This window comes from Adiantum capillus-veneris, chromosome 29 (genome assembly GCF_014529385.1).
Source record: "Adiantum capillus-veneris isolate H3 chromosome 29, ASM1452938v2, whole genome shotgun sequence".
In the NCBI taxonomy this organism is placed as follows: domain Eukaryota; kingdom Viridiplantae; phylum Streptophyta; class Polypodiopsida; order Polypodiales; family Pteridaceae; genus Adiantum; species Adiantum capillus-veneris.
The window spans coordinates 50,890,385-50,917,714 of NC_140959.1; the positions used below are offsets into that span (position 1 = coordinate 50,890,385).

General features: G+C 43.7%; 1 protein-coding gene across 1 annotated transcript; it reads left to right on the forward strand.

Annotated features, from left to right (window-relative positions):
- Positions 1-24,565: 24,565 nt before the first annotated feature.
- LOC147419184 (uncharacterized) lies at positions 24,566-25,435 on the forward strand. Its single transcript, XM_086505570.1, has one exon. The coding sequence runs from the start codon at positions 24,658-24,660 to the stop codon at positions 25,270-25,272; it is 615 nt and encodes a 204-aa protein (XP_086361696.1). The 5' UTR covers positions 24,566-24,657; the 3' UTR covers positions 25,273-25,435.
- The last annotated feature ends 1,895 nt before the right edge of the window (positions 25,436-27,330 follow it).

Here is a 27,330-nt window from a genome sequence, read left to right on the forward strand (position 1 = left end):
GTTTGTGGAAGATTCTGTTCAGTACTTGCTATCATGTACTAGAGACAGTAATGTAAGCTCACGGGACATTTATGACACTTTGTTGCCTCTTTTCAGTGGTGGAAATACAAATGTAAGTTCAAATGAGGCAAATGTACAACCTATGGGGGTTTCTGAAAATGTTCTAGATCAGCCTATAATTACTGATGCGGATGTACATGATGTACATGATGAGGAAAGGGCTGCAAATGAGCAACCTAGAGGTATGCCAAAATGGTTGGTGCACACTTTGCGTGACAGTAAATTGGATGCACCTTTGTCTAGTCGTACTCGTTCAGGCTCTCGCCATGCATCTTATGCATCAAATTGTTATGCTTTGGCTGTGTCTAGCTTACATGATGTTGACGAGCCTCTGTCTTTTGATGAAGCACAGAATTCAGAAAATTGGATGCCATGCAATCAGAATATGATGCACTTATAGAAAATGACACATGGACTTTATGTAATTTGTATCCTGGAAAAAAGGCCATTGGTACGAAGTGGGTTTACAAGTTGACACGCAAGCCGGATGGTGAGATCGATCGCCATAAGGCTCGACTTGTTGCAAAAGGTTATGCACATCAAAAAGGAATAGATTATGAAGAGACTTTTGCTCCCACTTGTCGTATGACTACTGTATGTTTTCTATGTGCATTGGCAGCTCATTTTGGTTGGGATGTACATCAAACAGACATTGTTATTGCTTTCTTGAATGGTGACATATTTGAGGAAGTTTATGTAACGCAGCCTCACAGTCTATCATAAAAGGACAAGAGGACAAAGTGCGCAGATGTAAGAAGTCTTTGTATGGGTTGAAGCAATCTCTTTGTTATTGGTATGAGAAAGCTGACACGCATTTGGTTAAACGAGGCTTTCGTAACAGTCCAACAGAAAGCACATTGTATGTAAAGCGTGAGGGTGATGTACTTCTCATTGTGGTTCTTTATGTTGATGATTTGCTGATCACTTGACCAAATGAGAGACATATTGCTGAATTTAAGGCTGATTTGAATGCTACTTTCAAGATGAAAGATTTGGGGTTGTTGCATCATTACTTGGGTATACAGTTTAAGTAGTGTGATGGTGGTATTGCCTTGTGTCAGAAAAGTTACATAGAGACATTGCTATGTAAGTTTGGACTTGAGGATTGCAAACCTATTGCCACTCCCATGGAAACAGGTTTGAAGTTGAGTCTACATGTGATGCTGGCGATCTTGTTGATGTCACTCTTTACCAAACTGTTGTTGGCTACCTCATTTATGTATGCAACACGAGGCCGGATATTCAGTTTGCAGTCTCACAGGTCAGCAGATTTATGCATAGCCCAGGGTCTAAGCATTGGCAGGCTGTCAAGAGGATTTTCCACTACCTTAGGGGCACTTTACATCTTGGCTTGTTTTATCCCAAGGGGGGATCATTGCTGCCAGACTTACATGCTTTTTCGGACTCATATTGGGCTGGTTGTTTTCACACGCGAGTGTCCACAAGTGGTTTTTGTTTCATGCTTGGCAGTTCATGTATATCATGGTTGAGCAAGAAGCAACCTGTTGTGGCCACTTCGAGTTGTGAGGCTGAGTACAGGGCAGTCTTCACAGCTACGGTTGAGTGTGTATGGCTCAGACGCCTTATGGCTGATTTGGGTGTTGGACAGGACACTGCCAACACTATCTACACTGAGAGTCAGCGCGGATTGGCAGTTGCGAGGAACCCAGTTTTTCATGCTCCCACAAAGCACATTTAACTACATTACCACTATGTCAGGGAGAGGCTCTCACCAGGAGAGATCAGCTTGGCTTATGTGCCAACACAGGACAACCTTGCAGATCTTTTCACAAAGGCATTGTCTCGTGAGAAGCTTGAAGCTTTCCGCAAATCTTTGGGCTTACTCCCCTTTGTAGACTGATCATGTCCTTAGGGCATGGCACTTCCCTTTACTCATGTGCCAGCTCTCATTCACCGCATCACTCCAGGGGGGATTTGTTACCATATACATGTGGTAGTGATGTGCGTGAACACACTAGGACCGCCGGGGCATTTTTTCCCTCTTTAGGAGGTTTTCTCCCCCGTGCATTGTATATACGCCCATCACTCTAGGGCTATCTATCTTTCCATTGCACACTAAGTAATACACTCTCTATTGTGTGCCTTGAGCTTCCTTCGTCTTCTCCAAGCTGTGTGTGTTTCTCTGCAACCCTTATTCCAACATTTTAATTTGGTGCAACTGTTTTAAGATGGTGTTTCTTGTATGGTGCATGCTGAGCTCGTAACCTTGAAAAATACGGATTAAGCACTAAAATCAATTTGAAGAATGAAGGATGGCTTCATAAGAATTAGTTTATCCCATGTATTCTCTCTTGATGAGACTCATAATATTTTCATATAATATGAAAGAGTCAAATTTCTACCTTTTTGTGCAATTGTATAACTTGATTTTGTACATTGTGTTTCTTAAGTATTTGAATTGTTCAAGTTGTTAAATTTAAACTAACATCAACCATGCAAGTGCACATCGGCCGGGGCTACCTCTTGAGGATATTTTTACAAAATCGGGCGACGGGGGGGGGGGGGGGGGGGGGGGGAGGAAGGCGTATGGAGGCAATGGGACCACCATGGCCTTGAGGGGGTCACTTCAAATTATGTGACTATCACGTGAATACAACCAAAGGGGTTATTAATTTTATTTTTTCTCACATTTTTACATACATAAGGGTATCATAAAATGGAATTGGGAAAAAAATTTATAGATTGAATCATAAAAGGGTGTATTGTATTTTAAAAATAGTCCTTGAACGCACGCGATATACATAATTTTTACAGTGACCACCCCGAGACCACTAGGCACGATGGGGTCGAACGGCGCAAGAAACAGGCATGTGCGCCACGGTGCGCAGGGGGTAGATCTACCCCCTATGTGCCGTGGTGCACATGCCTTTTTTTTGCAATGCTCAACCCCCTCATGCATCATCGTGCACTGTGGTGGTCCTGTTGCCTCTGTACCACACACCCCTCCCCACCCCCCTCCCCCCCCCCTCCCCCGTCGATTTTATAAAATAATCCCTGAGAGGTGTCGCCCGATCAATGGGTCCTTGCATGGTTGAGGTTTTGTGCACATGTTGCAAAAATGAAATTTATTGGACAATATGATTTTTTTTTCAAAAAAACAAGCATAGGTTGTTGACAAAAATCAATAAAAATCAATTATTTTATATTGATTTGGATCGTACATCATGGTCGATTAGTTTTTCTATGAATTACATCTGTGAGTATGGGGTGAATAGTTGACTTGACGCCAAGGGATTTTACAATTTCCTATGGGTTTGTCACCCCTTTACCTAGGCTTAAGGCAAAGTGGGAGAGGACTGATCTAGGTTCCTTGCCTATAAAGTCATACAATGCCGCCTCTCGATCCAACAATATACATTTGTAAGCATTTAGGATGAGGGAATCTTCAGCAAGTATGACACTTAATCCATTGCACTTGAGTAGCTCCGCAGAACCATTCTAGGAGAACTCTGTGTAAGCAACTCAAAGAATCAATGGCTCAGGTGCCTCAGGTAGTGCCCAAGCAAGCTATCCCTACCCATGATCACATTGCTGCATGAACCTCTAGTACGCATTACAAACTTATCAACATGGTATGCCGTTGGAGAAGGGGAATGGGGAAACACGCCCAGCACAAACAAAAGGGCCTCTCTATAGCTCACGGTATTCACAGCACCCCTATCCTCTCGGAAAACACCTTCAAAGAAACACTTAACACTAGCAGACCACCGCCTGCTCAATTGCCACTGCTCACACACTCCACAAAACACCACACAAGATACACCTACTGAGGCGTTCCGGGGCGGGCAACAAGAGAGGTGACCTCTAAACACCCCTCAAGGCTCCCGTGCTGCTCAATTGGGGCTGGGGCAACCACAAGCACAACACAACAACAAACCCACAGCCAAACCCAAACAAGATAGGGGCACCACCTAGTTATGGTATGCGAACTAGGACGCAAGAGAGATTTTGGCACAACCAAGAAGATGCACCACACAACACACACAAGCAACCTCACACCAACACACACATGAAATGGACCAGAGAGAGCTAGAGCAAAGGGAAGAGAGAGAGGAAAGGATCTTGCGTAATACCTTATTTGTGACTTGCAAATGGAGATGGTTCGTTATGATGCTATCGTAGAACTTGTACAAAACTCACTCAATGCTTAGTGATTGCTAAACATTGCCAAAACACACACACACACTGTCTTAGGGTGTGGGAGACCTCTCACCACAATACCCTCTTACAATGGATAAAAAATTGGCAATGAAAAACACACTAAAATACTTTCTAAAATCAAGATCAACCGATAGAAACTCAAAATACACAAGTCACCTTGAATTCACCAAACCGTATTGCACAAATGGAAGGACGAAGATTTGGACGTCGAATCACGCCTTTGATGCACCAAACCTCACTTTATTGATGATGAAGGAGCATATACAATAGTGGTTTTGAGATTTGTGGAACTCACGCTCTCTCACTTGCAATGTGTAGCTTGAAGGCTTCTCTCACACCAAGAGTGAAGCTCACAAGTGGTTGCTACACCTAAGTCTCTCCTCACGCATAGAGTGTTGGGGTGCTATGTGAGATGTTGGAGGTTGTTTTACAAGAAGGAGAGGGGCCTATTTATAGGTTGGAAACCCCTCATTAAGATTATTGGAAATCCTAATTTACAAGCTAACAAATCAGGATTATGATTTTTTTGAATATCAAAACATTGCGGGCCTTCTTTGTCTTCTTGAGTCATGGGTGTGGGCTCAAAAGAGAGCATTATTGATGGTGAATAAGGTAAAAGTAGAGTTTTAAGGAAAAGGAGAGAGAGAGGGAGAGAGAGAGTTACTTTGTACATGTCTTGAGGTGAGGTGTCTTTTATGGTTAGGTCAATGCTATTTTGTGTTAGTATGTTAGTGGTTAGTGTTAGTAATCACTAGAAAGTTAATGTTACATTTACAATGGGTAGAATGAGGTGGATGGTTGAAGTAAGATGGTTGAATGAAGTGAGAAAATCCTTGTGATGGTGAAGCTTGAAGAAGTTTTGGATTTACTTGTGTAGGTTCTCAAAATGACTATCGATCTTCTTCTTCGTCTTCCCTTCTTTACGCCACCGCCGCCAAGGTTGATTATCGTGATGAAAAAGGTAATTCCGTTGATGAGATCTATTGATTTGCAGAGGATAATCATGGTACACATGCTGAATTTATGTATATATATAAGGGGTAAGATGGAATTGTACTTTGGAAGTAATAGAGAGAGGCATAGAGATGGTGTATGTACATGGAGAGCTCATATGAGAGCTATGGGAGTAAGAGGGGAGGTTAGTGGTGAAGAAGGTGAGAGAAATCATTGAAGATGCAGGTTTGAGTGAGGGATTGAGAGTAATGTGTGTGTGTGTGTGTGTGTAGAAGTGTGGAAAGAGGTGAGAGAAGACTATGGGCAACTTGTGAGAAAAGTGGGCAGACTGGGGTCCACTCAAAAAATCATAGCTCACCGCTGATATCTCCAAAAATCATGAAAAAAATTGAGGTGATTATTCGGAGCGTGGGCTACATTTTCTCTTTTGACCACCGCTCCAAATTCGGAGTGGAGATAGGTGCCAAAATTCTCACCAAAAAGCCTGTTTTTATGGCTGCAAAAGTCTTTTAGTGGCCCCCTCCTTTGTTGAATTTGTACAATGCATCCAAGAGTGAACCCCTCCTTTGTCATATTATAATACAAAGCATCCAAGTTGCCCTTGACCCATGCATGGAGGAGGATTATTGGTGAATAAAGAAATATATACATGGTGGGACTAGTGTATGGACTATTCATGGACTTTAGCTCAATGAGCACATGGTGTTAGAATAATGAGTAAAAATAATAATAAAAATATGGAGGAGTTATGGATATGGAAAGATATTGGAATCATATGATATGGTTCCTCCTTGAATTATTTTGGGTGAAAGAGGAAAAGGAATGCAAGTAAATAATATAATAAACGTAACTAATGAGTAGAAATCAATTTTTTGTTTTCACGAGGGTGAGGGTGAAAATGTGGGAGTGATTTGTATAAAGGAAAAATATGAGGTTAGAGTATGTACATATTGAAAAGAAATATAATTATGGTGTAAGAGGATGAAAGAAGGTGTACATAGGTTTAATAAAACACACACCTAAGTAGAAATATTTAAATAAAATACCAAAATAATTATAAAAAATCCCTATATTTAGGCCATATATACAATGAAATATTTACACACAAAGAGGCCATAATATACTTTTATTTTTTTATTTTTTTTATTTTTTGGGCTCAACTAGCCCAGTGACTAGCTAGCTGAGGGTTTTTTAAGAAAATATGGAAAAAGCCCCCTAACTCACACACGCCTATGTACAGTGAAATGGTAGGGATAGCCATAGTGTTTGGGTGAATTTGGTAGGGTGAGGTAGCTTACTATGGCAATTATGGAAAGCCGAAAAATAGCTATCACTACTATCACTGCCTGTCTCCACCCTTACACGCGCACACCACCACTCAATCTCACTCTCTCACTCAAAACACCATCGATCCGGGGGGCACACACTTCTACACAGTCACCACCGAGGAGGGACATGAAAGTAGGAGAAAGAGAAGGGGGAATGGGGAAAAAATGATACGAGCGGCAATTGTGGCTTGATTGCACTTCAGAAAACACATACACCGGCTTGCAATGCCATCACCATGGCCATTTTCAAGTAAAAGTTACAAAGGGGCTAGCTTGCTAGAGAACTCCACTTTGCAGGCTTCAAACGGCACCTCAAAAGGCCAAGAAAAAATCCCTAAATTTGATTCATTTTTTACTTTTATAGGGGGGCCCTTTGATTTGAGAATTTATAACTTAATAGGTCCACCTGGCACCTTGAATTGGTATCTCTTGGGAAGGAGGGTACCGCTTTGCTCTATCTCTCTCTTCTTCACTCTTTGCACTTGGGGGGGGGGGGGGGCATTAGCGAGGTCGCTATTGCCCCCTAGCTTTCATTTTTATTTTTTATTTTTCACTTTTTACTCTCTTTTGGTTTAGCTTTATACTGCCCAATTTTTGACTTTGACCTTCACTCCTTATCCGGCTCCTCTTTGTCCTCTTTGGCCTTGCACTTTGTCCACTTTTGATTTGTACCCAACTTAACTTATCCGGCCTACGTTGATCCTTGATTTTTCCATCTGGCTGCCCTCGAGCTTTATCTCTCTCTCCCTCTAGCTTGCCTACTCTGATGTGGGACCTTCCCCTTACAAGAGGGGGGGGAGGCAATAGCGATGTCGCTATTGCCCCTCCCTCTCTCCTTTAAAACTTTGGCGCTGTGGGAATTGCCCCCTGCCACGTCATATGCCGACACTACGCTCACGGGAGCGGGCCACTCCCCGCACCGCCTCACCGTTCAAAACCGCCGCGGGTACGCCTTGCAGCGCCTCCGCGCGCCACTTGCCGCCTACGCAGCCCCACCTCCAACGGTCGCCATAGCCAATGAGCTCAAGGAGCTCCTACTCCTTTCGATACCCCTTGTGGGCGCCTTCTTGCGGACTTATAGCCCGGAAGTTTTACCCGCACGCCTCCATGTGGGTTAATTCGCCGGCCACGTGGTCGCACCGTAAGCTTCTAGCCTTTGAAGGCCTTGGAACAAGCAAAAAAGTTTCTTTGTGAGAGAGAGACCCCCCTTGGGGTGCCCACTTGACCTCACTCCCATGAAATGACCAGAGGTTGGAATCACAAGCTACTGAGCCGGACCGGATTTTCAATGTATCGGGCCAATGCCATGGCAAACTTCACCGCCCTTTGACTTATCTGAGTTCGTCGCCTGAGGCCACCAAAAAATGGGAAATGCGTCTGCAAGTACTTGACCGCCGAATTGCTTCATTTTTGTCCACATTGTACCTCGATGCTCAGGGCTCAGAATCACGCGCCATCAATTTTTGGTTACTCCATATGATGCATGCTACTCTCTAGAATCCGGTCGAGGCTCAAAAGAGGTCAGATGGCACATTTTCCAATGAAGCCAAGTGGGCTCAGACCCAGCCCCCGGAAAATCTTCAACTGACCATATCTTACTATCCAGAGCTCCGATTCGCAATCCGAGAAGACAGGCATTCTCCACAACTCGAGCACTACACATGTATACACTGACATCATCCCAGGCCATCTGTCCCCAGCTGCCCTGTCCGTCGGGGATCTGCTACACACCCTTTCTTTAACCGCAATATCTTGAACACCGGGGCTCCGTTTGACAAGCCGTCTGGACCGGCTTCTAGAGCACGCTGAACTCTACATTCTAGAGCTTTAAAATGACATTTTGGACATCTTTATCTGCCACCCCATTTGTACCATTCCATAGTAATTTTGGCCTAAAAAACCGCTTCAAGCCTGCATTCCCGCTACCCTTTGGCTGCCAAGGGCCTTGGCACCTGTCCTAGCCTTCTGCACTGCACTCGATTGCACCCTTTGCCTGGCATAGACCACTTGCTAGCTTTGACCAACTTTAGCCTTACCATCATTGCCCAGCCTCCTCGTCGAACATTTATGTTCGACCAAAAGCATATGTTCAAACTTTAAAACTGGTACACCAAATGATGATTAAAAGCACTCACAAAACACCCACTGTATGTACAGGCTATGTACAAAGCTTCGTCTTCTTTCTCTCGCACACCGCATGCTTTAGGTGGGTTGCCCACCCCCCTTGACTATAATCTGTTGCACTTCAGGCACTAAATCCCTCTCGAAGTACAATTTGAGCCGCACACCATTCACCCTGTTCCTGAGAAGCTTGCCATTCGCTCTTACCAGTTGATACGTCCCATTCGAAAAGGCCTTCTTCACTTTATACGGACCCATCCACTTCTTCTGGAATGTGAAATGCAAGTAGCTTTCGTACTTCATGACCAGGTCTCCTTCCTCTATCTTCTTATCTGGCAAGTTCTGATTGAGCTTGGCAACCCGCTTCTCCCTTTGCTTCACATAGTAGTCTGCTGCTGCCTCTCTGTCCATGTGCAAAGCCTCCAAGATGGCTATCCGATCCTGTAGAACTCCTTGTTGAGTGGCATTGACACGCCACATACCCTTTAAAGCACCTAGCTGTGCATGCACTGGCAACACCACCTCCTTACCATAGACAAGTTCGAATGGAGTGAAGTTTGTAGCTACCTTATAAGATGTTCTATACGCCCACAGACACTTTTCTAGATTTGCTTCCCACTCAGCTTCTTGCTTGTACACATACTTTGTTAACATTTTGACAATTTGACCAAGCACTCTCAACTAGACCATTGCATTGGGGGTGATAGGGTGAGGAAAACCTGTGCTGAATCTTTAACTTTTCCACTAGTGCGCTCATGAGCTTGCTTCTAAACCCCTGACCCCTATCAGAAACTAACACCCATGGAACACCAAAACGGCAACATATATTATCAAACACAAACTGAGCCAACACTAGCATTTACTTCCTTCACTGCTTTGGCCTCGACCCATCTTGTAAGGTAGTCAATGGCTACCACCACGTACTTCTTACCACTAGTAGACTTTGGGAGAGGGCCTATAGCATCCAGACCCCACTTCTCAAAAGCACTCTGTGCGATGATGGCGCCATGTGACTCCACTACCAATCGTCTTTCACCTATAGTCTGACACTCGTGGCACGTCTTGCACCAGTAATGCACGTCCTTCACATTGGAAGGCCACCAAAAATCCTGCTCTAAGCACTCGAAACAGAACCTGATCTTTGCCCTGGTGTCCGCTCTCTTCATGGCATTGCTCCAGCACCATCCCTATCTCTTCTTTGTACAACACCCTTCTAAGCACTCCGTCACGCCCGTAGTTCATGAGATCTTCACCTACCAGTGTGAATTTGCGGGCCTTTTGCACCACTCTTCTCTTTTGTAGCTTGGACAAACCCTCTGAACATTGCCATGTACTCAAAAAGCCTTCAATCTCTTTTAGAGTCTCCCTACCTGCATAAGTGGCTGGGGCCACATATAGACCTGCAACATGTACTTGCACTTTGCTGCTAGCTAGTTGATCCGCTTCTTGATTCTGCTCTCTCCTCACGTGCTTGAATTGAACCTCTTCAAAAGATTTTAACATCTTCTTGGTGGAAAAGAACCAATGCTTCAAAGAATCGCGCTTTACCTGCCATTGGCCTAACAGTTGTTTGATGACTAGCAATGCATCTCCCTTCACCACCAACCTTGAAATGCTGAACTCTATGCAATGCTTCAAACCCAAATACAGAGTGAGATACTCCACCTCATTATTGGTGTGGACATCCTCTAAATCATACGCCTTCAAAAATATAGTTTTGTTGTGTGGGTCGTGTATCACCACACCTCCTCCTGCTTTCTGCGCTACCCTTCGATATGCTCCATCGAACCACATAGTGAAAGCATCTCCCAAGTCGGGTTTCTCCTTCGCTTCATCTCGTACCACTCTTGGATAGGCCGGCAAGTCGATAGCCTTGCTAACAAGAATGTCTACCAGGTGAGACCGACTCGTGTGATCCACCTTGAACTCGAACTCGAACTCCTTTAGCTCCAACACCCACTTCATAATCCTCCTTCCTGGCTTCAAATGTAGCACTACCTCTGGCAATAGATTATTAGCCGTCAACACAAAAAACTTACTCACAATCAAATGGAGTTTGAACTTCCTGCAAGCGAAGACTAGAGCCATCACCCATTACTCCGCCTCGGTGTAAGTAGCCTCTCCTGGGCTAATTACCCTGCTCTCAAAGTATATCGGCTTGTAGCTTCTTCCTACCTTTTGCAATAGAACTGCTCCAATAGCAACTGTGCCCACTGTCATTGACACATAGAAGTCGTCCTCTCGATTGGGAGGACACACCACTGGCAATTGACACAAAATCTCTTTAACCCTATCAAAATCCTCTTGAGCTTCCTCATCCCACTCATAGCCATGCACTTGTTGAGCCCACTTTTGAAGAGGATGCACATATTGCGACAGCATCCAAAAGAAATGTGACAAATACTTCAACTTATGAACAAATGAAGCCAAACCTTGAGCATCTGATGGCGGCTCCATTAACACCAATGCCTTCACCTTATCGGGATCAGCCTCTATACCGTTTTGCGACACCATATGACCTAACAGTTGCGCTCGAGGCTGTGCTAGCTTGCACTTCTTGGGGTTCAACTGACCTCCTTCTTCATCAAGACTTTGAAATCTCCTCTATGCTTAAACCATGAGCTTGAGGCTTCATACCTTCTTCTTAGGTGGAGAGTCATCTATGGTGACTCCGAACAAGTCTGCATCTATCTTCAACATGTCATCCTTGCTCTCCTCTTCCTCTGTGCATAGCCTTCATCATAGCACGTCTCGGTCTCGTACTCATAGCTCGTCGTGTCACCTTCATCTTTAACTGCCATAGGACGAGAACTGCTCTCCTTGGTCTTCAAATCAAGCACAATTTGTCTGCCTCTCTCTTTGTCAAGCAAAGTGAACACTTTGCTCTCCCAATCTTGCTTTGCACCTATTTCCAAAAGCCATGGCCTACCCAAAATGATAGGGTAAGCATTATCCCCTGCCTTCATCACAAAAAAATCAATTAGGCACTCTATGCCCATCACCTTGACCCTCACATCCTGCACCACACGCAGACACCTAGCTTTAGTATGGTTAGCCATCCTCATGCGCACATTTGACCTGACTACTGCCTTGATTCTCGTCTCTTTCATGGCTGCTTCCGTCATGACACAAACCTGTGCTCCACCATCTATGTAGGCTTGTACCTGCATGCTCTTCTCTATAATCGCATCCACAAGCGGAAGAACATCAGTGGGGATACCTACCCTCAAAGCCATGTTTTGCACTACTTGAACATTTCCCTTAGCTCTTGGCAGCTGGTGCTAACACTGGTGGATCATTGCCTCCTTAGCTTTGGATTTAAGGCTAACAATTGACCAAATGTAATATTTGCCTTTTGATTCTGAACATCACTCACCAGATTGTACTCGGGATAGCCACGCCCTAGCTGGAAATCCGCTTGCTTGATCTTGCGACGCCTCCTTCTCTTGCTAGGCTCAGGCTGCTCTCTGCCTTCATACACCTTCTCTTTGCCCTTGCGAGCCCTAGTTTCCCGTTCTGCCTCTGTCTCCCTCTCAACTCTTGCCCTCTTATTGGCAAAAACTTCGACATCCTGCTTATCCACCCCTATGATGTTTACTCTTGGAACCTCACCTCTGTTTTGCAGAGCTGGCTGGACAGGATTCTCCACCGCTTGCTCTCTTGGACCATCTTTCTCTTTGCGGTTGAGGACAATCAGGCGCATAATGCCCTACTTCTCCACAATTGTAACACCTACTAGGCAGTGGTCGTGCCCTGCCCCTTTCTGCTCTTGGCTATCCTCTATCCATGACACTGAGCCGCAACTCCTGCATCTGCTCGGATAAATCTTGCACTGTGCACACCCAATTTTGCGGCACAACATCTACACCTCGAATTCCCTGATTTTCTTCATGTCCAGCCTCTCTCGGACTCTGTGGTTGAACATGAGCCATCGCTTCATAGCTTGACACGCCCTGCTCTATCTTCTTCTTTATCTTTCTGCTCTTCGACTGTGCAATGGCTACCGCACCATTATAATTCTCTGGGCTCTCGAAATCAACTTTCTCTCTCACCTTGGGATGCAGACACGCCATGAATTTTTCTAGCTTGAAGTAATCTCCATTGGCCAATTGCATGGTTGCCGCTAACTCTGCCCAACACTCTTCAAAATGACCCAAAAACAAATTGAACTCTTTACTTACATCTTGCTTAAGCGCCTTCAGCTTTGCATCCATTTCGATTGGGGAAGTCTCCTTGCAGAAGTCGTGAAGAAACCTCGCCCGTAGAGTCGGCCATGCTTGCTTCGGCTCACCTTCCAATGCGTCGTACCATGCTTTAGCTCTACCACGCATCACAAAAGGAAAATTCTGCATTTTTCTATCCTCGTTCGGCATACGTAACGATAGCATGTACAACTCAAAATCTGACATCCACTCGTCAGGGCTCTCTTCTCCTGTGAAAATCGGTTCATAGCTTCTACCTGCCATGACTTCCAACGCGAAAAACCGCTTCTTTTTTCTCAACTAGGAGCAATCAGTGTGCTCCTCCGTGGGGGCACCAGAAGATGAAGAGGGGGAATGGGGGAACACGCCCAACACAAACAAAAGGTCCTCTCTATAGCTTAGGGTATTCACAGCACCCCTATTCTCTCGGAAAACACCTTCAAAGAAACACTTAACACTAGCAGACCACCGCCTGCTCAATTGCCACTGCTCACACACTCCACAAAACACCACACAAGATACACCTACTATCACTGCCTGTCTCCACCCTTACACGCACACACCACCACTCAATCTCACTCTCTCCCTCAAAACACCATCGATCCGGAGGGGCACGCACTTCTACACAGCCGGCACCGAGGAGGGACATGAAAGTAGGAGAAAGAGAAGGGGGAAAGGGGAAACAACGACATGGGAGGCAACTGTGGCTTGATTGCACTTCAGAAAACACATACACCGGCTTGCAATGCCATCACCATGGCCATTTTCAAGCAAAAGTTACAAAGGGGCTAGCTTGCTAGAGAACTCCACTTTGCAAGCTTCAAACGGCACCTCAAAAGGCCAAGAAAAAAGCCCTAAATTTGATTCATTTTTTACTTTTATAGGGGGGGCCTTTAATTTGGGAATTTACAACTTAATAGGTCCACCTGGCACCTTGAATTGGTATCTCTTAGGAAGGAGGGTACGGCTTTGCTCTATCTCTCTCTTCTTCACTCTTTGCACTTGGGGGGGGGGGGGGGGGGGGGGGGGGGCATTAGCGATGGCGCTATTGCCCCCTAGCTTTCATTTTTATTTTTTATTTTTTATTTTTCACTTTTTACTCTCTTTTGGTTAAGCCTTATACTGCCCAATTTTTGACTTTGACCTTCACTCCTTATCCAGCTCCTCTTTGTTCTCTTTGTCCTTGCACTTTGTCCACTTTTGATTTGTACCCAACTTAACTTATCCAGCCTACGTTGCTCCTTGCTTTGTCCATCTGGCTGCCCTCGAGCTTTATCTCTCTCTCCCTCTGGCTCGCCTACTCTGATGTGGGACCTTCCCCTTACACGAGGGGGGGAGGCAATAGCGATGTCGCTATTGCCCCTCCCTCTCCTTTAAAACGTTGGCGCCGTGGGAATTGCCCCCTGCCACGTCATATGCCGACACTACGCTCACGTGAGCGGGCTGCTCCCCGCGCCGCCTCACCGCTCAAAACCGCCGCAGGTATCCCCTGCAGCGCCGCCGCGCGCCACCTGCCGCCTGCGCAGCCGCACCTCCAACGGTCACCATAGCCAATGAGCTCAAGCAGCTCCTACTCCTTTCGATACCCCTTGTGGGCGCCTTCTTGCGGACTTATACCTCGAGAGGTTTACCCGCACGCCCCCATGTGGGTTAATTCGCCGGCCACGTGGTCGCACCGTAAGCTTCTAGCCTTTGAAGGCCTTGGAACAAGCAAAAATGTTTCTTTGTGAGAGAGAGACCCCCCTTGGGGTGCCCACTTGACCTCACTCCCATGAAATGACGAGAGGTTGGAATCACAAGCTACTGATCCGGACCAGATTTTCAATGTATCGGGCCAATGCCATGGCAAACTTCACCGCCCTTTGACTTATCTGAGTTCGTCGCCCGAGGCCGCCAAAAAATGGGAAATGCATCTGGAAGTACTCGACCGCCGAATTGCTCCATTTTTGTCCACACTGTACCTCGATGGTCAAGGCTCAGAATCACGCTCCATCAATTTTTGCTTACTCCATATGATGCATGCTACTCTCTAGAATCCAGTCGAGGCTCAAAAGAGGTCAGATGGCACGTTTTCCAATTAAGCCAAGTGGGCTCAGACCCTGCCCACGAAAAATCTTCAACTGACTATATCTTACTATCCAAAGCTCCGATTTGCAATCCGAGAAGACAGGCATGCTCCACAACTTGAGCACTACACATGTATACACTGACATCAGCCCAGGCCATCTGTCCCCAGCTACCCTGTCCGTCGGGGATCTGCTACACACCCTTTCTTTAAACCGCAATATCTTGTACACCGAGCTCCGTTTGACAAGCCATCTCGACCGGCTTCTAGAGCACGCTGAACTCTACATTCTAGAGCTTTAAAATGACATTTTGGACATCTTCATCTGCCACCCCATCTGGACCATTCCATAGCACTTTTGGCCTAAAAAACCGCTTCAAGCTTGCATTCCCGCTACCCTTTGGCTTCCAAGGGCCTTGGCACCTGTCCTAGCCTTCTGCACTGCACTCGATTGCACCCTTTGCCTGGCATAGACCACTTGCTAGCTTCGACCAACTTTAGTTGTACCACTGTGTGCAAAGCATTTTAAACGACTTTTAACACTTGTTGTAAGGAACAATAGACAATCCATCAGGTTAAGAAATATTTACCTCAGTTTTTTCATCCATCTCTTTTATATTTTTCTTTGTAAGATCGATGCTAGAGCAATCATCTCCACCCATAGCGTTCAGTGGTTTGTGTGAATGGAAAGTGCTTTCCGGGACAATTTTGTAAAATGAGGCACATGATTTGATATCCACAAGTGTACTTGCCACCGTTTGCACCAAATTCTATTTGTTTTCATTGGGGAGGAAAGAGAAGGTTGCTGGGAGACCTTGGTCTACAAAGTCAATTTGAAATTTGACTTTCTCTTCCTTTCCACTGGGATCCTTCATGCCCGCATAGATAGCAAGCACTATGAACGACTCATCTTCTCTGAGTCCTAGTGTTTTTGAAATATCGTCAAGGAGAAAAAAGTGACAATCATCCACCACCAGTGCATGCAAAGTGAGAATTTGGAGGTCCAAACTTCCTCTAGCACCTCATCTCCCTCTATCATCCAATCTTCCTCCTTAGTGGAGCTGAGCTCTTGGAAGAGGACGAGTGCCATAGATGCTTCAGTGTGCTTATCAACCTCTTTAATAAATTCATTTGATTCCTCCACAATGGTCATAAGTGGTCTTTGGCTGGCATTTTCCTTTGCCTTTCCCTTATCCATGCCCTCAAGCACACGTAAGGCCACACCTAAGGAATGAATTGGGTGCCTATGCACCCCATGCCCAAGTCTATGATATCATCCTCATCCTCTGTCTTGTAGTACCATTTTGTGAGGCCTTTAATAAACCTCAACAAGCAAAAGAAAAATTTTTTGTTGGTCGCATAGAGATGTTTGAGGAAGTCCACTGGCAGCCACGTCGTGGTGAATTCTTCAAAGACTATGTCATATTCTTCCATGTGATGTGCCATGTAGTCAAGAAAGATTTTGAGTGCCTCTACATGAAGGTTAAAAGTGGCCTACATGTGAATTGTCCCCTTGAACACATTGAGTAGTTCATGTGCTCGATCTTCAAGTCCTACCTTTTCTAGTTTTTTGAGAAGTGCATTAGAAGACGTTGCCATGGGTTTTTTTGTGAACAAGATGCAAAGAGAGCTTAGAGCTAGAGTTTTGTGAATGTGCAAAATGAAGTTTAAAACCTGAAAAGTCACTTATATACCCAAGGTCACTTTTTTAACAGCACTTAAAATTAATGTCAAAATTACTTAAAACTATAATTTTAAACAAAATCACGTGACAAAGCATTGAAAAACACACCAACATTGAAAACATTTGTGCTCCACATCAAAGAATTTGCACATTTCAATTGAAAGCTTGAACAAGTTGAGAATAAACAAGTATGCGTAGAAACGAGATTCAAAACATTGTATGTATCACTGGGAGAGAAATTTTTGTCAGTTTTACAAACTTTTATAAAAATACATTGCGGAAACAAAATGTTCTCACACAAAAGGATCTTCTCTTTTTTGGGGCAAATAACCTTTTCATTAATTACAAAGAGATATTGCTTGGAAAAGATATATTTGAGATTAAGGTACTTGAAAAGGTGACTGACGTGCCAGTCATTATTCACTGCAATTTCTTTCACTGCATCATCATGGAGGCATATTTGCAGGTCAAGTGATTCTTTAGCAGTAACATCGGAGTCTAGTGCCTCTCATTCTCCCATCGTTAGCCTCCATCTTCTATAGGGAAAGGCCATTGATAAGATTTGCTTCACAATATGGTATCGGAACACCACATTCTCAAAAACTACGGAGCACTTGATTTTATCTCCCAGGTGGCTGACCACCTTAGTCTCCCATCCAACTGTAAGGATTTTGTTGATAGCAATTCCCCCTTTGCAAGTCCACATTTTTGGTGTTCTGTGAACACTATGAAGTCAAAACATAAACACAAACACATAAAGAGACATGAACCATGTTACCATGCCTTTGTGGGAACAATAAGTGTACTTCATTGCTGCATGCAGATCCGCCTTGAATCGCCTTTTGGTTCTTGCAATCAAGGCAGTGTCCGGCTTAGGCCATTCGAGACTCTCCAAGGTTGGCAAGTGAACCGGAGAAAGATTACCATACCCATTTTGCCTAGGCATGACATAAGTATGATTACAAAAAAAATGTCACATGAGGCAAGCTCACATAATGGACAACCAGCATAGAGAAACTTACCAAGGTCAGCATTGGATGGCCTCAAAAGTTCTTGTGAAGGACTCTATTGGCTCTCACTCTATAAAATTGGATGGAAAAATATTTGCAAACATGAAGAATCAATGGAAATTTTACAGTCATCATCAAAAGAAACGTACACAGAAAAGATAGTAAATAGACAATCTCATTACTTGATAGAGGAGTAAAAATTATAATTTGCTGGAAGCCTCGATGGAGCCACTACTGTCTCTAGCCTTAGTTGTGAAGCAACATACACATGATGCACCTTCTCAAGCCTCTTTCCATCTTCTGTTTTCTTGAACTCCTTGAATTCTTCCCTTCCAATGGTGTGCTTGAGAAGCCATGTGTCTCCTTGAGACCTTGTCTGCACCTCTTGAGTTGGGCTGCATTGTCACCCATATCATTCGTTTGAACTCAATACATCCATCGTAATCTTGTATATTGATCCATGAAATGGATTCAATGACACTCCTAGGTCATCAAGTACCTGATGATGCCATGGGAAATAGTGACACAACCTGTAGACAAACACCTATGATTAGACACTGCACATCCATGTTCTCAGTTGTATAAAGAGCAAGATTCTTGAGGGTACATAAAGACGATTGATGCCACTTACTGCTATACTGCTCCACCTGCTTGTTGGCTTAATGGGGAAGATAATATTGAAAATCTTGAGAGGGAAGTAGATCCTTTCTAGAGAGCTTAATGGAGAAGGAGTAGGAAACCTGTTGAGAAAAGAAAGACGGATGATCTAGCAAAAGGTTACGCTGTAGATTTTTAGCTTTAGGTAGAGGTGTTTAGTGAGGCTCATGGAGAAATGGAGAGTTTCAAAGGAGAATGCAATAAGCTTGAGGAGGGAAAGGAGGTTCAAACTTCTGTTGTAGAGCTTTTGGGAGGGAAAAATGAAAGGAAGGAAAGAGAAGCAACTTGCAAGGTGAAGTGAAGAGAAGTGAGAGATGGTACAGTAGAGAGAGAGAGAGAGAGAGAGAGAGGGAGGGAGAGAATGATCATCACATTTTTGGAGGGACCCCCTTTTAGGAGACAAGGGGAGAAATTGGCAGCCACTAGAGAGAGAAAGGATTGGTTTTTACCCAACTATTTAGTAAAATTCAGTTTTTTGAATTTATAAGAGATTTTATCTTATATTTTATAAAAGAGTACAAGTTTGACAACTTACTTTTAGGCCCTACCATACCCACCGTTTCAATCCACATGGCATCCACCCATTTTCCCCTTCCATAATCTCCTTTTTAATCCCATGGCAAATAAAGAGGCCCCATTAGACCCCATTCCCTTCCTAATGTGTATCTAGCCTCCTTCTGAATATGCTCATAACTCACATTTTACAAATCAAAATTGAATTTTATGCATACGAAGGGTGTTGGGGCATCATCGCTAAGCTAGTACGTGCATTCAGGACAACCTTGCAGATCTTTTCACAAAGGCATTGTCTCGTGAGAAGCTTGAAGCTTTCCACAAATCTTTGGGCTTACTCCCCTTTGTGGACTGATCTCGTCCTCAGGGCATGGCACTTCGTTTTACTCATGTGCCAGCTCTCGTTCACACCGCATCACTCCAGGGGGGATATACATGTGGTAGTGATGTGTGTGAACACACTAGGACCGCCGGGGCATTTTTTCCCTCTTTAGGAGGTTTTTTTCCCCCGTGCATTGTATATACGCCCATCACTCTAGGGCTATCTATCTTTCCATTGCACACTAAGTAACACACTCTCTATTGTGTGCCTTGAGCTTCCTTCGTCTTCTCCAAGCTGTGTGTGTTTCTCTGCAACCCTAATTCCAATAGACGGCTCCAGCAAGAGGAAACCATTTCCTAGAAGTTGGACAGTGGATTGGTCACACAACAATAATTAACCTGGTAGTTACTACAGTAACTACTAGAAGCTATAAATAGGACCCATTACTTTGTAATCGGGCTACTTGTCTTTTGAATTCTTACTTCTTCGTTCTCTTAATTGAGCTTCCTAAGCAGTTCGTGAGCTACAATCTCCTCGCCTGTAACTCCACTTTTTTATCACAGTTGGATATAGCTTGTACTGATTATTCATGAACTATGAGTCTGAATTTGAAATGTAAACACTTTTCCAGTCATCCAGCCTATTTCTCATTCCTGTATACTATTTCAGTTCAGTTAACTATTTCAGTCTAGTTCTCACCTTCTATCCTAGTTTCTCTGACTGAACTGACAATTTACCAATAGCTGTAAATTCTAACACTTGAATCAGCTATCTAAAGAGATCATCTCCAATTCCACGGAGCCTCTCTATTGTACTAGCAGGGTAAAATTAGAGGTGGAAAGAAGCTTTATAGAGGTGGATCTCATTATGGAGAGTGTAATTCATGCATGTAGAAGGTTCAAGCACTATTTTCTTCCAAAAACTTTCACATTTCTCATTAGCTACACTGTTCGATCTACCTCGATTGGTGAATAGCCCTACTTTATTAAAGCGACTCATGAAGTGAACTATGGAGCTATATTGATTCCAACTCTCTTTTCTTGTTCAAGAAAGTATACAGGCTACATTAGCAGACGTGCTAACTTATAAAGAAATCCCTCTTCTTATCAAGGAGGATGTAGTGAAGAAGCAGCACATCGAAGCTCTTGACATAGAAAATGCCTATTTATTGTTTTTTGATGGCTCTTACAAGAAATCACAAGGCAAATATTTAGGGGGTGTTGTAATTTATGATCCTCAAGGAATTTTGGTAACCAAAAGGAGTTTGAAGCTTACAACACAAAGCAACACTGAGGTTGAAAATGCTACTTTGGAGAAAGGACTCAACCTTTGCCTTGGCATCCATCATGTGAGGGTAAGAGGTGATGCTCATTTGGTGGTTAAGCAAGTACTTGGGGTGTGGAAAAGTAAGAATACAAGGCTAAAGAATGTGATTTTTCACTTGGAGGCTTGGACTTTAAGGCATGTTGGCATGTATCAATATGAAGAAGCACATGGTGCAACACAAGCTTCAATTGGCCAATTGTATGTCATAAGGGATGATTCTTCTCTTTATTTGAGAAGAAAAGCTTTAGAGAGGGAAGAAAAGTTTCTAGAAACAGGTATGCTTCCATCAAAGTTGTAGAAATTAGAAAAGTATGTAGTCTTCGTTGTGCCAAAAGGTATGTGCTACTTGGTGATACTTTTTCTATGTAAGGGACTGATTTTGTGATGAGAAGGGTGCCATGGAAAAATAAAATTTATAGAATTCTAGAGGAGAATCGGGAGGGTTCTTGTGGTGGTCACTTTTCTTCAAAGATCACTTTGCATAAAATCTTCCAGAAGAGATATGTGTGGCCAAGCATCATTGTGATGTTCATCACTAGTGCATATCTTGTAAAGAATGGCAAAGCATGGAAAATTGAGTTTTCAAATTAGAATTCAAAGGCACCGCTGTGAAGTATAATGCGTTTGCGAAGTGGGGTATTGATGGGATGGACCATTTACCTATAGCAAGCTACAACTAGAGAAAAATGCTACATACTTACCATTGTTGACTATCTATCTAGGGCGACTGAAGCCAAAGTTTTTAAAGAAAATCACAAGTAAAGATGTTTCTCAATTTTTATATGAAGGCATTTTCTACACATTTGGCATGCTATTGGAGCTACTGTCTCACAATTGTCCAAGTTTCAAGGGAAAGCTAGTGGATTATTTATGCGAGAGCTTCATGTGCACTGTTTCAAGTTTACTACTCCCTATTATCCCCAATGTAATGAAGTGAATGAGAGGTTTAATGGAGAACTCATAAGGATGTTCATGAAGATGAAAAAAAGTAATGTGAAGACTTGGTATTAGAGCTACCTTGTGCTCTATGGGCCTACAGGACTACCATCAAGTCAAGTACTAGTTTCTCTCCCTTCCACATAGTTTTGGGAAAAGAGGCTTTGCTTCCTATTGAAGTGGAGATCCTATTGAAATGAAGATACAAGCTTTGAGGCTGATGTTAAAACTTGATGTGCACAATTGGACATGTTACTTGCTTTTGAGCATTATGAGCGGGTATTGAAGAACAATCAAGCAAGAAAAATGAGAAGATAAAAGACAAAGACATCAAGAAGAGTGACATGGTTTTTCATTAGAATAGCAAGATTGATTGCACTTTTCAAAAAAAAATTCAAATCAAATGGCAAGGTTCTTTCTTGGTCTTGAACATGTTTCCAAATGGCACATATCACCTTATTGACTTGGATGGTACCTTGCATAAAGCACGTGTGAATGGCTACATGTTAAAGAAATATAATGTAAGGTCGATGACTATGCTTGAGGTTGAGTCTTCCTTTAAAGAATTTTCTAACTTATAGACGATTATGAAGATGAAGTGAAGTCTCTATCACTTGGGTTATAGTTTCTATTTTCTATTATTGATCATGAATGATCTAGCAGGCTCGAGTGTGGCAAACTATATTGCGTGCATTTTGGACACCCCTTTTTTGTAAATTTCTACATATGGACATGATGTCGTGTATCAAAAGGGTGTGTGGGTTTCCTTTTTGTGAGCTTTTCAGCTTGCTATAGCAAGCACATGCACATGCATTGCAAATCACTTGACTAACACCAGTTCGCAAGTTTCCTTAGTGCCCTTTAGTGAGTTGCTTGAAGTATAATTTGTATAGAACTTTAACTCGTGTACAAACATTAAAAAAAGCTCAACCAAATATCAAAGATTTGCAAGTTGGGGGTCTTGGCTTCCTCATGCTTTTTGATGCAGGTTTTTGCCCTTGATTAGCCTTTCCTACGTGTAGCCGTATTACCGGCAGCCTGTTGTTTGCGGCAATTTTGCACATATTGTTGCAAAGAATTCACAATTCGATGTCTTTAGAGATTTTGTTTCAAAAATTACGGAGAACTTTTGATGCTTGAAAGCATCCCTTTTGGGGTTGTGATTTAGAAGATATAATATGTTTTTCGCGGGGTATAATATATGGCAACATGCAAGCTATTTGATGTAGAGAAAGTTGTGAAACTTTACATGTCATATGCATAAAGTAAAGTTGTGGGTTTTTTTTTTTCAAAACTCACAATTGTGAGTGTATTATATTAATCAACCCAAAAAATTACAATATCTTGTCATGCTCGTGTTGAGCCATGATATCATCCAGGGACCATAATTACATCGGTAGCGATCGCAACCAACTCGCCCCGTTATCCTTGATACAAAAGGTCCATTCTCATGTTCTTCTGAGATCTTTTAATTACCGATAGCCAAGATTCTCCCCCATCCTAGGCATACCCTCTTCTGACATCAAGGCACAAGTAGTCCTAGACCAATTCTCCGAGTGTTGCTTGCGCTCGAGTGTCCAAATTAGCACTTTGCTTCCTTGTATAATTTCTGCGAAGCTTGCCACCTCAAGACCTCCTTCAAACACACGGCAGTTCCTTGTTTGCCATACATTATGCAAGAAGAAGTACCTAACGATTTGAGTGCTGATGAGGATGGCAGGACCACCTAAATTCTTCCCTCCAAGGAATATATCAATCTTGTAAAAACCAATTTTCCATGTTCTTTGGACCCATTTACATATTTTCCCTGCGAGGCCTTTGATAGTTGGGCAATCCATGAAGAGGTGGGCCAGATCTTCACTAGCCAACCTGCATCCCAAGCATTGATCTGACCCAATCCCTCTTTCCTGAATCTTCACCCCCGTCAGTAGAGCACCCCGAATTACCTTCCATAAAAATACCTTCACGTGTTGCGGAACCTTTGGCTTCCAAATGTTCTCCATTACTTGCTCCCACCTTTCCTCCGACCATTGTTTTTTCCATATCTTGTTGAGGGGGACTAGACCAATTCTTCTTTTGCATCATTGTATGGTAAATGTCTTTCGTATGGGGTTTCCCTAAGAGACTACTTCCGGGCCATTTCCAGGCGTTCCAGTCGAACTCCGAATCATAGATAGGCATCACTAAATTGTCAAGCTCTTTTCTCACTTTGTGGACCAGCAAGACCTCCAGGCTATTCAGTTGGACCTAGGTAGCCAAGAGATCAATGCTTTTCCAACTCTTGTTGTCACTGTCCCAAAAGTGCCCCAGTCGATTTAGACCCTTATTATTCAACTTCCTGGTTGTCTCTATCCAATAGGGAATTTGTGGCGGATCTACAACTTTGGAAAGCCAGGGGGACCAATGCAAAATGGAGTTCTTGAAGTATCTGATGTTTTCCTCAAGGGCATTGGTTGGCGTGTTTTTTGTAGGGTACAATATATGGCTGCCATCAATAGTTTGATGTAGAGAAAGTTATGAAAGCTTACATGTTTTGTGGCGTATGCACACTGTAATATTGTGGTTTTTAAATCAATTGGTAAATGAAAAAGCTCTTTTACTCAAGTGCATTGGTTGGCATGTGTTGTTATTCTATGTGGGAGCGGGTGCCTCCTAGTTTCCATGGTGGTCTTTTGAGTAGGCGTGTGATTGTAAATTTCATTGCAAATATGCCGACCAAGTTTCAATCTTTTATACTTGGCGCATGTTATCCATGGGAACTACATAGTAAAGTAGGCAGTGGAAAGCATGGCTTGCACATGTGGGACAAGAAAGGCACACACAGTGCACACCTTATTGTGCACCTTATTGTGTAAGGCAGGTGACACATATCTCAAGTGTGAGTGCAATTTTAAAAATGTTGGCAGAGAGGACCTTTCTGGGGAGGAGAATAAAAAAATATTGGGGGTCAAGGACGGGAAAGGAAGGGTGAGGCAAGGAGGAAGGGTGGGGGTTGGTGGGATTTTGAATAGGGCAGAGGATCGTGCGACATGTCCTCTCCAGGATAGACAAATAGACTTTGGCCCTTTTTTCCCGTGGCTGGCCTGTCCTTGTCTTGCCACCTCGCAACCTTTTCTAGCTCATCATGCATTTCTGCGCGCGCTCACACACGCCCACACATATCTACTACTCCCTATTTATACCAAACAATCTTACCCCTACCACAGCTCACCTACAGGCATTCTCTCTCTCTCTCTCTCTCTCTCACACACACACACACACACACACACACACACACACAGAGTCGTGGTCACACACATGGGCCGCTCCGACATCCCTCCTCCCACCACCTTTTCCCTCAAGCGCTGTCGCAGTGAAGACCCCTCCTCCCTTGCGGAGCTCTGCTCCCCTCCCGCTCCCAAGCAGCCTTTCGCTCATAGCTCCCACCTGCAGCTCTCCATCCTCGAGGACCTTGAAAGCTCGCTCAATGCTGCGCCTGTCGTGGAGGCGGCCCTTACCCCGGAAGAGTTAGTCACAGAGATGATGCGGAGCCTTGAGAAGGTGATGGTGGATAAAAGAGAGCTTGTTCCCACCCTTGGTTGTCCTCGTTCTCCTACGGCCAATTCGCAGGATCTGTGCAGTGGGTATGTAGATCTAGGTAGCTTGCAAGAAGATGGTGATATGTTTGGTGTAGGTGAGGGGCGGGCGGCGTCCCTCTCTGCAGACACAGAGCAAAATGATGCGCAATGGAGCTTCCTTGATGACTACACAGAGGACTTCGCTGCCTCTGCGGATCTTCCAAACAACAAGATTGATTGGCTTGAAGAGGGCTGTGACCTCCCTGCCTTTTCCCTGGCTCAAATTGAGGAAGAGGGTTTGCTTGCACTTGCAACCGATAATACCGAGTTGCTCTTGCTAGATTGCTACTTGTGAAAATCTTCTAGGATAGCAGGTCTTGAGCTCAAACCCCGTTGGATACTCCTTTAAAAGGTCTCGGGGGTTGTTTCTACGACCTTCAAAGCTTCTCCTGAATGTACTAGCACCCATATCAATGAAAACTTGCAACGCAATTTACAAAATTTCAAAATTTTTTAAATTTTTTGGTGCATTTTTATCAATTCTTTTTGTTTTGGGCCTTTGCCTACAGAGCAAATTTGGTATCGCAGGCTTCCCTGAATGGTGGGATACTACCTTTAGGCCTATCATGAAGTAAGAGAAGGGAAGTTGGCTAGTTGTTCCTTTTTAAGGCAGCGGTCATGTGATGTAAAGTTAGGATGCATCCGTTTTGTCGAAATTGGTCCGTGCCCTTTGCATTGTTTGAATTGCACGCCCATTGCTCGTTTACAATAATCCAAAATTATGCAAGGTAGAACCCCCGCACATGTGAATCTGCTATTATCAGTTATACGTTATTAAGCCAACCATGCTTGTGCGTTGTGTTTGTAGGCAAGCTGCAACTATTTATGCCTCATCGTCGTGATCACACATAGCTTTAGTTCTGTAGCGTATCGGCATTTGGAGGTGAACGGATTGCCATGCCATGCACAATTTATCGCAATTGTGCCAATTTTGGAAGAGTCGGAAAGCTTCGGCTTTGTTTATAGCTACGAGACAAAAGTCTATGACGACAGCTTAATCCTATCTTAATGATTGTGCAAAAAGTACCTAAATGGATTTATTTCTAGCACACCAAACATGTCACACATAAATATTCCTCCAAACATTTGAGATAGGGATGTCAAGGTTGTTATAGTCTCTAATAAGAATCTCCGTTGCATCAACTCTTGATCCCTAAAATTTCCACCTTCATCCCATTCACAAATGAAGCATGTCTCTACAAGGAGTAATTTGCCACTCCACCATCAATGAGGAGTTGAGGCTCTCTGATTGATTGCATTTGAGTGGGGTCGACTGAGGATTGTAACTTTTCGAGCTTGTACAATTGAAACCTTTTTTTCAAGCTTTTGAACGTTCGCATAGCACTAATGATATCTTTAATAAGTACTAGTATGTGACCCTCGCATTGTTGCGGCCAAGAAAAGCATGGTTATTGGATCTCTCTCTCTCTCTCTCTCTCACACACACACACACACACACACACACACATGAAGTCATATATAGGTAAGTGTGTGTGTGTATTTGTGTGCGTACATGTGAGGAGAATGAAATTGTAGTCCTTAAAATCACTCTAAGAAGATAAACAATGCTTCTCTTTCTCTCTCTCTCTCTCTCACACACACACACACACACACACACACACATGCCTTGGCATAAATGTAAAACATCTACAACGTCTCCAAATATGTAAAGCTAAAGTAGTCGGCGGTAATGGCTCCTAGAAGTTAAAAACAACATTGCTACCCATAGAAGAAGCCCAAATGTATCCAATGCTAAGATGCTCTACATCCTTGCATCCCCAATTAAGGTCTTTTTGTATTCACCATTGCAAGAAAAGGACCCATTTTAACTTTCTGCTTCAATTACTACATCACCATCATAACTTGCAGATAAATATCTCTCCATATGTCAGGCCCCACAGTGTTCTAATGTACATGGAAGTGCCATTGCTACCGATGGACGGGTGAGAGAGAATGGAGAAGAATGAGTTCCCTAAGTTTGGACAATGGAATGGGCTCCTACATCTCTCTCTCTCTCTCTCTCTCTCTCTCTCTCTCTCACACACACACACACACACACACACACACACACACACACACACACACACACACACACACACACACAAAAGTTTGTACGAGTTGTGGCTACAACTGCTCCCACCTAAGCCACTAGCTCTTTACTCTCTTGCTACCAGACCAAAGTCTTAGTGGCTCAAGCAAACCCATGCACACCTATTTCCTTGAGCACCCATCTTCTAGTACCAAGCACTCCTCACCAATGGACAGTCCTTGTCCCCTGTTCGTCTCTACATGATCATTAGTAGCTATCTCGATCAAGGTCTTGGTCTTGGTCCCGATGACCCACCTCACTCTT